This window comes from Mobula birostris, chromosome 6, assembly GCF_030028105.1.
Source record: "Mobula birostris isolate sMobBir1 chromosome 6, sMobBir1.hap1, whole genome shotgun sequence".
NCBI classification, from domain to species: domain Eukaryota; kingdom Metazoa; phylum Chordata; class Chondrichthyes; order Myliobatiformes; family Myliobatidae; genus Mobula; species Mobula birostris.
In genome coordinates this window covers 132272794-132285875 of record NC_092375.1, presented here as the reverse complement: position 1 = coordinate 132285875, position 13082 = coordinate 132272794, and the positions used below count along the sequence as shown (strand labels likewise).

The window sequence follows — 13082 nt, the reverse complement described above, 5'->3', positions numbered from 1 at the left end:
CCAGAGCAGTCTACCACGTGGGACCTATCATTTGGGACCTTGTTGAAATCCTTGCCAAAGTCCAATGATGGAGGTATAAAAGATGGAGTGTCATTGGGTAAATAGTCAAATTATTTTCCCATGAGAGAGGGCATAGATCGAAGGTGAGATATAGAATATTTAAAGGAGATCTTTACTCTAGAGTGGTTGAGATTTGGAATGTGCTGCCAGGTACAATTAAGAGCCATTTAGACTGGCACTTAAATAGGCAAAGCATAGAAGGATATAGTTCTAACGTGGAAAAATAGGATTCGTGTGGTAGGGCAAAAAGGTTGTCATGGACATGGTGGGCTGAAGGGCCTGTTTCTGTACTGCATAACTATGACTCTGAGGCTACCTTCTTGTTCTTTCTTCTAAGCATTGCAAATATTTTATTTCTGTAGCAATTATCTTTGAAAAGTTATTAATGAAATCCAAGTTGTTTAATTAAGGAAAAATATCCTCCTTTCCTCAGATTCTTTTGCCAGTTAGCATAAATCTATGAATAGTGACTCAGCTGCAATTTGTCCTGATTTTTGTCAAACCTTTGATCATTTTTGTTCCTTTTGAACACCCTTTATTAAGTTTCCAGTTAATCTCAGTACTAAGAAGAAGAAACTCTGCTTTGATTCTCTAAGTAGCTGAAAACCCATCCCTGGTACTATTTTGGGAAATGTAATCCATGCTTACCACAGGAAGAATATATACAGAGGACTTCTCTCCAATGTAATCAAACTTCCTGACTTATCTTTCATTGACTTAACCATGCAATGATTTCAGATCTGATTTAAACTATGGAACGCTGTGTTGTAACTTAATTTTAACCTTCTTCAACCTGTGTGTTCACTTTATTTCAGTCCTCTTTTATTCCTCCTCCCACAGCAATGAGGAGGAGCAGAATCAGAAAGAAAAACTGGTGATTGCTGAAGATTGTGATCTGATCACCATTATGGATGTTGTTTCGGGACGCCTTGAAGTCACCACGCAGCACATAAACTTTTTCGATGGGAGTGTGGACAAAGCGGAAGGTAGGAGATAATCTGCAGAACCTGATGTGAAATTCACCTGCATTGAAACTAAAGGTGTGCTTGGAGAAAAGAATCAAAATCCAAATGTTGCTGATTAACTGGACTCTGACTCACACTTGTTACTCAATTATACTTTATTTTCTTGTGGATAAAGAGAACAGCCCTGTGACCACACTTTTCCAAAGTCTGAGCAGAGAAATTTTTATGCAGGATTGTTTAACAAATGTAAATAAACTGTATGTTGAAATTTCTTACTTGCAAGATCAATCGCCGTTTGCAAATGCAGATGTTAAAGGTCAATAGAAAGTACAAGTTAACAACCGATGGTACTTTGAATTAGTAAAGTAGTTGTTCTTTAGCTGGTGTGTGTTCCCTGAATCTTTCTGTTATATTATTGTGTTCTCTCCATAAGCCAAATGACTCCAGTTCCCTGTTGTGCAAAGGAAAGCTGTGCTTTTCAAAGACTTTTCTTGCCAGGACCGTCTGCAATCTGTCCTTGCCTAGACATCATGTAACTCTTGCCTTGCTGCAACTTCCACACAAACATTACCTGACTGTGGTCAATTCAAACCTGTGTAAATTGCCTCAGTATACAGTAGAAGAATCAAGGAGAGTTGATGGAAATTTGGGGTGGATAAGAACAGTAGGATTAATGTAGGATTCCTGTAAATGGGTGATTGATGGTCAAAGAATATTCTTCCATTTAAAGGGCCTATTTCCATGCGGCATAACTCTGTGATGCACAGTTCCTTCTGTACCTGACCAAGCAATGCTTGTAGGAAGATAGCCTTGCTCGATGTGCATTGCTATTGATCAAACATGGAGGGAATATGTTGTAATGCTAAGTGTATTGTCCTGATGTGACTAAAATACCAGTCAAGCCTGCAGTGCAGAGTTTGACCTGAACAGAACCCAAATTGTTTATCAAAGTGGGAGTTGAACATAACCATAGAACAGTAAAAATCCTTTGGGCGTGGTTGGTTAGCTTAGCTATGATGACATATTGTTAAATCAGAGTTTTATTTGACTAAGGTGTGTTGTTTTCAGGGAGAGCATTTATATTTTGGACTTGTGTTCATTGCTTCATCCATTTGGTACCGCAGAAGGAGGACCTTCAGCCCTAGCAAATTTGCAGTATCTCCTTGCAGAGTAGTCTATTCAGTGCCATTTCTCTACTGATTCTCCAAAGGTCTTCCAATAATATTTCACTAATGCCAAGCTAGTTTCCCTTTGGAATAAAAACAGGAAATGAGCATCATTTTTTTGAGTGAGAAACAGAGTTAGTGTTTCAGGTTCTGATGACCTGTCATCAGATCTTGAAAAAATCAAAATATAAATTTGAGTTTCAGGTGGCAGAGAATAAAGTGGAACTAGTGTGGACTGGAGACTTCGAGTGTTAGGGAATGGAGCACGTGTTAAGGAAGAGATGGAAAAGGAGTGACCTAGGTTCAGCCATCTTCGCGTGCTTCATTAATGACAGATGTTCCTTCAGCAGTAGAGATACTCACTGATGATTAGTAACTCTTCAGCAAAGGGGGCTAGAGGTGGAATCGGATGCACATCAGCTCTGGCAGGGTTTGCAGGCCATTACTTCCTACAAAGCAAAACCTAACATCGTGAATGCCAGTGAGGCTTCACTCCCAAATAGACTCATCACCTTTTATGTACACTTTGAAAAGGAGAATAAAACTACACCTATGTGAATCTCTGCAGCCCATTCCTGCAGGCAGTGAGATCGAGACATCATTTGGGAATGAGCTGATAAGTGGCAAGCAAATTCATCCCACGAAAGTGACTGGAATCAGAATCAGGTTTAATTATCACCGGCATATGTCGTGAAATTTGTTGTTTTGTGGTAGTAATGCATTGCAATAAATTATATTACATTACTATAAATTATTTTTAAATATGTAATTGTTATTAAAAATTAAATAAATAATGCAAAAGAGAGGAAAGATTACTGAGGTAGTGTTCATAGGTTCATTGTCCGTGCTGAAATCTGATAGCGGAGGAGAAAAAACTGTTCCTAAAACATTAAGTGTGTGTCTTCAGGCTCCTATACCACCTCTTTGATGGTAACAATGAGAAGGGGGAATGTCCTGGGTGATGGGGCTCCTAAATGATGGATGCTGCTTTTTTGAGGCATCATCTGTTGAGGGTGTGGAGGGAGTAAGGCAGTGAGCTGAGCACGCATCCTTGAGGTGTGTCAGTGTTGATTGTCAGCGAGGAGGAGATGTTGTTTCTGATCTGCAAAGATGTAGTCTCTGGTGAGAAAGTTAAGGATCCAGTTGCAGAGGGAGTTATAGAGGTCTGGGCTTTGGAAATTTTTGATTAGACCTGAGAGTATGATTGCATTGAACTCTGAGCTGTAGTCAATAAATAGCAGGCTGATGTTAGTAATTCTATTTTCCTGGCGATCCAAGGGTGATTGGTGTGTCAGTGAGATTGCATCCGCTATAAACCCATTGTGGTATGAGGCAAATTACTGCAGGTCCAAGTCCTTGCTCAGGCACGAGTTGGTTCTAGCCATGACCAACTTCTCAAAGCACTCTATCACAGTAGATGTGAGTGCATCTGGACAGTAGTCATTGAGGCAGCTCACTCTGCTCTTTTTTTAATATATTTTTTACTTTTTAATTTAAAATACAGAATATATAATGGATTACATTTTCCTCCATTTTGCTTTAGTATCGTACCCCCAAAACAAACCTCCCCCCACCCGCCCTCCCCGAACATATCATGGCAGCTAATATATTTACAACACAACAATTCACAAATATAAGTACGGACATTTCACAACCATACCCCCACACTACTTCAAGAAAATGGCTCACACACATCTGCAACATGTCAGATGATCCAAAATACACTCATATTTACAATTCATCAACCACCCTGTGAGGTAAATTATAAGCGTGTTAAATGGGAGGTAACTTCCCATGTACAATCAAATGCCCTCAACTAGTAGGTAATTCCTTAAGACTCCCAAAATATGATAGGAAAGGTCCCCATTTCGAATAGAACTTTTTCACAGACCCCCTCAAAATGAATTTAATCTTTTCTAATTTCAGAAAAAACATTACATCTTCTAATCAAGCAGCAGCAGTTGGGGGAGTGGCGGATTTCCAAACCAGCAAAATTCTCCTACGGGCCAATAGCGATGTAAATGCAATGATGTCCGACTGGCTTGCATTTAAACCCAAATCATCATCTGCCACACCAAATACAGCTATAAGCGGGCAAGGTCTCAGTGTCACCCCCAAAACCTCACTGATAATTTTAAAAACCAGTGCCCAATAGTCATCAAGCCGAGGGCATGACCAAAATGCATGTACTAAACCAGCCGGAGAGAAGGAACACCTGTCACAGCCAGCGTCTGTCCCAGGGTATATGTCTGCAAGTCTGGCTTTACTTAATTGTACCCTGTGTAAAACTTTGAATTGTATGAGCACATGATGATGAGAAATGAACCCTATTCAATACTTTTGCCCAATATTCCTCCGCCAGGTCCATACCGAGGTCATCCTCCCACCTACTCTTAGTTTTGTTTAGATCTTGAACTCCCAAAGACATCAGCTGAGAGTATAGTTCAGAGATCAGCCCCTTATTGTTAAAGCTAAGAGTGAATTTTTCCCATAACATAGCAGGTGGTAGAACAGGAAAAGAGGGAAATTTTTCCTTGACAAAGTGGCAAATCTGCAGGTATTTCAAAAAATGATTATGCGGAAGGCCATACTTACCGCGCAGGTTATCAAAACTATCAAATATGTTATCAGTATACAAATCCTTAATGCGCATAAGACCGTTCAAACCCCATTGTCTGAAAGCTGAATTGAATGTGGAGGGAGGAAATAAATGGTTTTTGTGAATGGGGCCCAAAACTGAAGCTGATATGAACTTATAGTGGCAGTGAAATTGATGAAAAATTTTGAGGGTGGAGAGCATGACTGGGTTAGATGTGAATTGAGAGGATTTCAATGACAAGGAAGAATACACCAAAGCTGGGAGAGACGAGGAGTGGCAAGACCGTGACTCAAGCAGGCACCAAATTATATCTGGCCGGTGAAGCCAAAATAATACTTTTTGAATGTTCGATGCCCAGTAATAATGAATAAAGCTGGGAAGACCCATTCCACCTATGTCACGACCTCTTTGGAGAGTGTGCTTATTAACCCTTGGGACCTTATTTTCCCAAATAAAGGAGGTTATAGCTTGGTCGACTGATTTAAAAAATAACTTCGATAAGAAAACTGGCAAACACTGAAACAAATAGAGAAATCTAGGAAGTATAGTCATTTTCACTGATTGAATTCTCCCAGCTATAGTAAGGGGTAAACTGCGCCATCTCTCGAAATCAGCCTTCATTTGGCTAACCTGAGGCCTGTAGTTAGCTTCAAACAGAGATGTAAAAGAGCGAGTAATATGTATTCCTAGGTATACAAAACCATCTTGAGATAAAGGAAAAGGCAAGGATTCCTGTCAGATCTGTAGGGCCAAGTTATTAATGAGAAAGCATTTGCTTTTTTGAAGTTCAGTTTATAACCAGAGAAGGCTCCAAATTGACCTAATAATGACACAATAGCAGGACTACTACCTACAGGGTCGCTAACATAAAGTAAGAGGTCATCAGCATATAGGGAAACACGGTGTTCCATGTCCCCTCTTCTACACCTTGAAATAATGTAGTTGACTTAAGTGCAATAGAAAGAGGCTCAATTGCAAAAAGAAGAGGGGACAATGGGCAGCCTTGGCGAGTGCCACGTGTTAATGGGAAATAGATCGAAAATAATTTGTCTGTATACATGGTAAAGGTGAGTGGTATAATAGCTTAACCCAAGCTATAAATATTCTGCCAAATCCAAATTTCTCCAAAACACTAAACAAGTATACCCACTCCACCCTATCAAACGCCTTCTCTGCGTCCAAGGAGATAACAACCTCTGGACTTGGAGAATCACTGGGTGAATAAACCACACCAGCCAGTCGACGGATATTAAAAAAAGAATAGCGATTTTTAATAAAACCTGTTTGATCATCTGAAATTATCTTGGGAAGGGGACGTTCTAAACGACATGCAAGCACTTTAGCCAAAATTTTCACATCTACATTCAAAAGTGAGATGGAGCGATATGATCCACATTGAGTCGGGTCCTTGTCCTTTTTAAGAAGTAGTGAAATAGCTGCCTGTGAAAGAGAAGGGGGTGACGAGCCGTTCTCCAAAGATTCCTGAAACACTTCTAGAAGCACCGGTATGAGCTTATCCTTAAATTTCTTATAAAATTCTATTGGATAACCATCAGGACCTGGGGACTTACCACTCTGCATAGCTGTAATGGCATTATTAATCTCTTCCTGCCCAAGAGCCTGATCTAGGTTCTCCACTTCCTCTGGTTCAAGAGTTGGTATTTCCAAATTATCTAAAAAACATTCCATATTTGTTTTATCTGAGGGGAACTCTGAGGCATACAGAGAGGAATAGAAAGTTGCAAAGATGTTATTAATCTCTTTTGGATTGCTTGTCAAGTTCTGGTGCGTGTCTCTTATCTGGGGAATAAGTCGTGATGCAGCTTGACGTTTCAACTGATGAGCCATAAGCCGGCTCGCCTTGTCACCATATTCATAATAGAGGCCACGTGTCTTAAGAATTATTTGTTCTGATAGGTTTGTAGATAGAAGATTAAACTTCGCTTGCAAATCAACCCAGCTTTCATATAATTCCGCAGTGGGTGCCTCAGAATATTTTCTATCGAGGTCCAAAATAGATTGCAATAACACTTGCATTTCCTTCCTACGCTCTTTATTGGCATGTGAAGTATAAGATATTATTTGACCCCTCAAGTAAGCTTTTAAAGTTTCCCAAAGTAAAGAGTACGATACCGACTCAGTTTTGTTAGTCTCGAAGAATGTGTCAATGTTAGCCGATATATAACTACAAAATTTCTCATTAGAAAGCAAAAGGGGGTTAAGTCTCCACAGAGGCCTTTTCCTAACGTTTAAAGGAAAACATAGGTCCAGTTTCACGGGCGAGTGATCAGATATAACTATAGCAGTGTATTCAATTTGTCTAATCATTGGTATCAAGGAGTTAGTTATCTATAAAGAAATAGTCCAGCCTGGAATAGGAGTGGTGAACATGAGAGAAGAAAGAGAATTGCCTAACTGATGGATTCAAAAATCTCCAAGGATCCATATAACTATTTTGTTGCATAAACATCGAGAAGGCCTTTGCCATACCAGAAAATGTTCCCCTAGGGCAAGACCTATCAAACAGTGGGTCAATAGCACAGTTCAAATCTCCGAAAAAGATTAGCTTATGTGTATTCAGGTTAGGTATTAATGACAAAACCTTATTTGCAAATTGGACATCATCCCAATTAGGAGCATAAACATTTACCAAAATAACTGGTATCTGAAAGAGAGAGCCAGAGACTATAATAAAGCGACCATTAGGGTCACTGATTACATCAGATGGTGTGAACTGCATTCTTTTGGTGATTAATATTGCCACCCTTCTGGACCTACTATTAAATCTGGAATGAAAAACTTGACTAATCCATGCTTTATGAAGTCTATTATGGTCCTCCACTCTTAAATGTGTCTCTTGTAGAAATAGTATATCTGCTTTTAATTGTTTCAGATGAGAGAAAACTTTAGCTCTTTTAACCGGACCATTGAGCCCCTTTACGTTCCAAGAAATAAACCTCACAGGGTGGCCTCCATCAGCAGCACTCACGTTAACCATATCAAAAGACACACAGGGCCTACAATCCAAAACAGTGCGAGGGCATAAGTTGCACACAATAACGCACAATGAAAAGAAAGTCTGATCAATCCGTAACACACAAAGGAATAAACTGCCATGATAATCCGTCAAAACACTCCCCCACCCCTTTACACAAACAACAAAAAACCCCAATTAACCCCCGAAACCTAGATCTACCTCCCCAATTGAGGATGATCGCAGGCAGTACCCAACAAAAAACTTCCAAGGCGTTCCCCATACAGCCCAATTTTCAATCTAATCTAGGGTGGCTCCCCTCCTTAACATTTATCCTATCACTTATACTACCTTTAATATAGCATATAGGCTAAAGATGACACAGGTCAAGCTAAGCGTTAAAAACAAAAAAAAAACACTGGGTAACTTAAAAGCCCGACAGACAAATCCCAAATATTTACATTTTGCTGGTTGAAAGTTTTTGTTAATTGGTTTCAGCAGCATAGCAGTTCGACCCGATCGCGTTCCACAAATTAAACTGGAATAAATGAACAAAGAAGTGGATTGTGAAAATTAACAGTTTGCCTCAGCATGAGGCCCCTTCCATGCTGCATGAATAACCTAAAAAAAAAAGTCATTGCTCTTCTCGTTCTTCTTCTCCCCAGCACGAATGGTAAAACTCTGTGGCCGCCTCTGGTGTATGGAAATAATGCTTTTCACCTTCATGCACGACCCGGAGCTGGGCAGGATACAAGAGGCCAAACCTGACCCCTTTCCTGTAAAGCAGGGATTTCACCTCCTTGAAAGCTGCTCGTTTTCTCCCCAGCTCCGCACTAAAATCTTCACAAAAAAAACACGCGGTGTCCGCGGAAATACAGCTCCTGCTTCCGTCTATTGATGATGCGTTGCTTATCTTGAAAGGGGTGAAAGCAAACCAGGAACGTTCTTGGTCTTGTTTGCTTGGCTCCAGAGACACCGGATGGTTTACGTCTGACTCGGTGAGCACGCGAAAGTAAGAGAGGACTTGGGAAAAAATTTGTCCCCAGCAATTCGTCAAAAAACTCGGTCATAAATTTAACAGGGTCCGAACCTTCCAAATTTTCAGGAATGCCAACCACTCTCAAATTGGATCTCCGCGACTGATTTTCGAGGTCATCAAGCTTTCCCTTCAGAAACGTGTTTTCGCTCTGCAACGCTGCAATGGCGGCTTCAGCGCTCACCAGTCGGTCCCTGTAATCATTCAGGCCGTCTTCAACCCCACGAATGCGTTCGTCGTGTGACTCGTAAGAAGACATAATTTGTTCCATGGTAGCATTCACTGGTGATAAAGCATCTTAAAGTTCTCTTTTTAGGGCAGAATGCACCGCTTGCGTCATGTCAGTAATAAGTACTAAACGAAGCCTCTCCAAGTCATCGGGCAGCGCAGGTCCGGGTCCAGGTCCAGCAGCGTGCACCGGCGCCATTACTGTAACATCCGCCTTCTTGCTCGAGGCTTCGCTATCTTTTTCCCCAGTTTTACTTCGAAGGTACATTCTACTTGCCATTTCAATGTCCAGCTATGTCCCACGTTGTTCCCAATGGTAAATATTCAGTTATCTCGAGCATACGGCAAAGATAAATAGGTAGATTTTCAATAAAAATCGGGAGCCACACTCACACGCACCGATTCACTCCATACTCGACCCCGGAAGTCACTCTGCTCTTCTTGAGCACTGGTATGATTGTCACCGTTTTAGATCCTCTGACTGTAGCAGTGAGAGATTGAAATGTCCTTGAACGATTCCACAGTTGATTGGCACAGGTTTTCAGAGCCCTACCAGGTCACCATCAGGGCCTGATGCCTTGCAAAGGTTCACCATCTTGAAAGATGCTCTGACATCAGCCTCTGAGACACAGATCACAGGGTCACCAGGTGCTGCAGGGATTCACGTCGGTGTAGTCTCCCTTTCAAAGCGTGCATAAAAGGTGCTGTGTGCATCAATGAGTGAAGCATCACAGCCATTCACGATATTAGGTTTTGCTTTGTATGAGGTAATGGCCTACAGACCTTACCAGAGCTCATGTACATCCGATTCCATCTCTAGCCTCAATTGGAATTGTTTCTCACTCTTAAGATAGCTTTCCGTAGGTCATACCTGGACTTCTTGTATAGTTCTAATTCACCAATCTTGAATGCCACAGATCTAGCCCTCAGCAGACTACAAATCTTCTGATTCATCCATGGTTTTGATTTGGTTTTGATTTGGGTTTGTCTGGTATGTTCCTGAAGGCACACACTTATCCACCCAGGTGTTGATGAAGTTGGTGACAACTGTGGCACATTCATTCAGTCACAAAGATGAATTCCTGAATATTGTCTCATCAATTGACTGAAAACTGGCCTGTAAACGCTCCTTCACTTCCCTTGATCATACTTTCTTGGTCCTCTCCACTGGTGCTATGGTCTTTAATCTCTGTCTATATGCCAGGAGTAGAAGTACAACCAGGTGATCAAACTTTCCAAAGTGTGGGCATGGGTTGGCACGGTAAGCGTTCTTGATGGTGGTATTACAGTGAATTAGCATCCCTAACAAAAGGGCACATAACAATTTGATGTTCACATTCAGATTCATCGCCAGCATGGAATTCCCCACGACTAACATTCTAGAGTCACCATTGAACAGATGTTGGACCTGTTCCTGCCACATAAATACCATGGTAACAAGTGCAGATCACCATCTGGGTATCTTGCAGCAAGTATTCTCCCTTGAAATTCTGGAGCATTTCTACCATTTGCAAAGCAAAAATCAGGGTCATGACTGAATATTCTTCATTTAGTTTAATCATTGCAACTCCAACAACTTTCAGAGCTTGACACAGTCCAGGACAAATCAGCCTGTTTAATGGGTAATACATCCACCATCCTAAACAGTGATTCCATCCGTCACTGGTGTACAGTGGCTGTAGTATGCGCCCTCTTCATAATGCACTTTCTCGACTTGCCTAAGCAACTTGATAGCAATTCCTAAATCAGTAATCTCTATTACCAAGAAGCATAAAGAGCATAAGACCATAAGATATAGGAGCAGAAGTAGGCCATTCTGCCCATCAATTCTGCTCTGCCATTCAATCATGGGCTGATCCAATTCTTCCAGTCATCTCCACTCCCCTGCTTTCACCCCATACCCTTTGATGACGTGGCTAATCAAGAACCTATCTATCTCTGCTTTAAATACACCCAATGACTTGGCCTCCACAGCCGCCTGTGGCAACAAATTCCATAGATTTACCACGCTCTGACTAAAGTAATTTCTCTGCATCTCAGTTCTGAAAAGACGTCCTTCAATCCTGAAGTCGTGCCCTCTTGTCTTGGAATCCCCTACCATGGGAAATAACTTTGCCATATCTAATCTGTTCAGGCCTTTTAACATTCGGGATGTTTCTATGAGATCCCCCCTCATTCTCCTGAACTCCAGGGAATACAGCCCAAGAACTGCCAGACGTTCCTCATATGGTAACCCTTTCTTTCCTGGAATCATTCTTGTGAATCCTCTCTGAATCTTTCTCAGAAAGCCAGCAAGTGCACAGGAATACCAACATCACTTAGAGGGAAATACGATGTGTATTATTTACATCTTTTTAGTACTTACACCGGTGGATATTTTGCATTGACAGTTAAAAAAACTTTATTGATATTTTGTTTTGACAATGAACACAAAAGGTCATATTTAAAAGGTACTTAGTACAGACCTAAGCTTAGGTAGAGGGATATGGATCAAATGCAGACAAGGATTGACAGCTTAGTCAGTATGGTCCAGTTGGGCTGAAGGGCCTATTTCTGTGCTGTATCACTCATATATATAATCTTGGTACCCAACAACCTTGTGAGAGTCCTTTCACCAAAAGGATTGCAGCAATTGAAGAAAGAAGTTTTGAACACCTTCTCAAATGTTGGTAAGAGGTTGCAGAATTTCTATCCTTGTTGAGGTGAGCCAGATCTTAAAAACGCTCCCTTTAATGTACTTGAATTAGAAGAAAATCACAATAAGAAATAACTTAATTCTTACTGTGCAACTCTTCTTCTGCTTGAGATTCACGATGGGAGAGGTACAGTTCTTGAGATATTTTGGGTGATTAATGTTTTGCCTGTAGTTCTTCCAATGTGCCAGGAGAAATGATGGTAAGTAGTGATGCTGTTAAGAATCTAAGGGTTAAACACGGTAAAAGCAGATGGGTTCTTCCTGACAAGCATGTGACTTACAAGTTGTCTATTGTTTGTCCAGTTGTTCTTCCTGTGGTGCTCTGAAGATCAGTTGCCAACTGGCTATGAAAAGTTGGGAAGTTGTTTAAAAAAAAAACAAGGAAAAAGCATGATATTAAACACTTAAAAAATGAATGGTTGAAGGCAAAATTCTAAACAAACCATCTTGAAATTAAGTTAATAAAGCCAAAGAGCTCACTTGGGGCAATAAATAATGTGTGTTAAAATCTTGGGACATTTAATTTTGTATTTTAAAGGGAAGCTGTTTGGGGTTTGGTTGAAAATCATGTAGTCTCTTGTGAAAATAATGTTCATCGTGACTGGTGTAATAACTGGATAGGCATTATGCTGTTGACATGGATCTGATTGAGGATGGACGCAGAGTACTGAAGCTGTTTGGTTGGAAACTAATATCTATTGTCTAGATAGAGTTAACAGATTTAGTGTAGCAATGTATTTACTAGAATTGTCATTGAACACACTGGGATTTTTTCCAGCACTTGGCCCCATTACCTAGACTTTCTCAACAGTATGGTCTTATAATGCATTTTTTGTTATGCATATTGAATTTTCTTTTCCAAGGCCTGATTAACTTTGGTTCAATCACTGCAGGCAAAGTCCCAGATTATAACACTGAGTAAAAAGGTTTTTCTTTATATCTCCTTTGTCCCATTGCAAATCTGTGTCTCCTGGTCTTTCACGATCCTCTGTTTAAGGTTCAAAGGTACAATTTAATGTCGGAGAAATGTATACAATATACGTCCTGAAATGCTTTTTCTTTGCAAGCATCCACAAAAACAGAGGAGTTGCCTGGAAGAATGAATGACAGTTAAATGTTAGAACCCCAAAGTCCCCCTCAGCTCCCCTCCCTCCCACGTGTAAGTAGCAGTGAGCAACAATAAAGCGCACCCACTACCAGCACTCAAGCATGAGCAAAGCAATAGCAAAGACACAGACTTGCAGTTACCCCAAAGACTACATTGTTCACCCGATAATTCGACATGCTGCAGGCTCTCTCTCTCTCCTAATAAGGGAGAAAGAGGTGACTCCATTTTCCAACGAGCGGGGAGACATAACA

General features: G+C 40.8%; 1 protein-coding gene across 4 annotated transcripts in view; it reads left to right on the top strand.

Moving 5' to 3' along the window:
* nbeal1 (neurobeachin-like 1) overlaps positions 1-13082 on the top strand; it is a 273495-nt gene that overhangs the window by 194095 nt on the left and 66318 nt on the right. For all 4 annotated transcript variants that reach the window (XM_072261344.1, XM_072261343.1, XM_072261342.1 and 1 more), the window contains one exon: positions 901-1046. In XM_072261344.1, coding sequence (XP_072117445.1) covers positions 901-1046 — 146 coding nt within the window. The remainder of the gene's footprint in view (positions 1-900; positions 1047-13082) is intronic.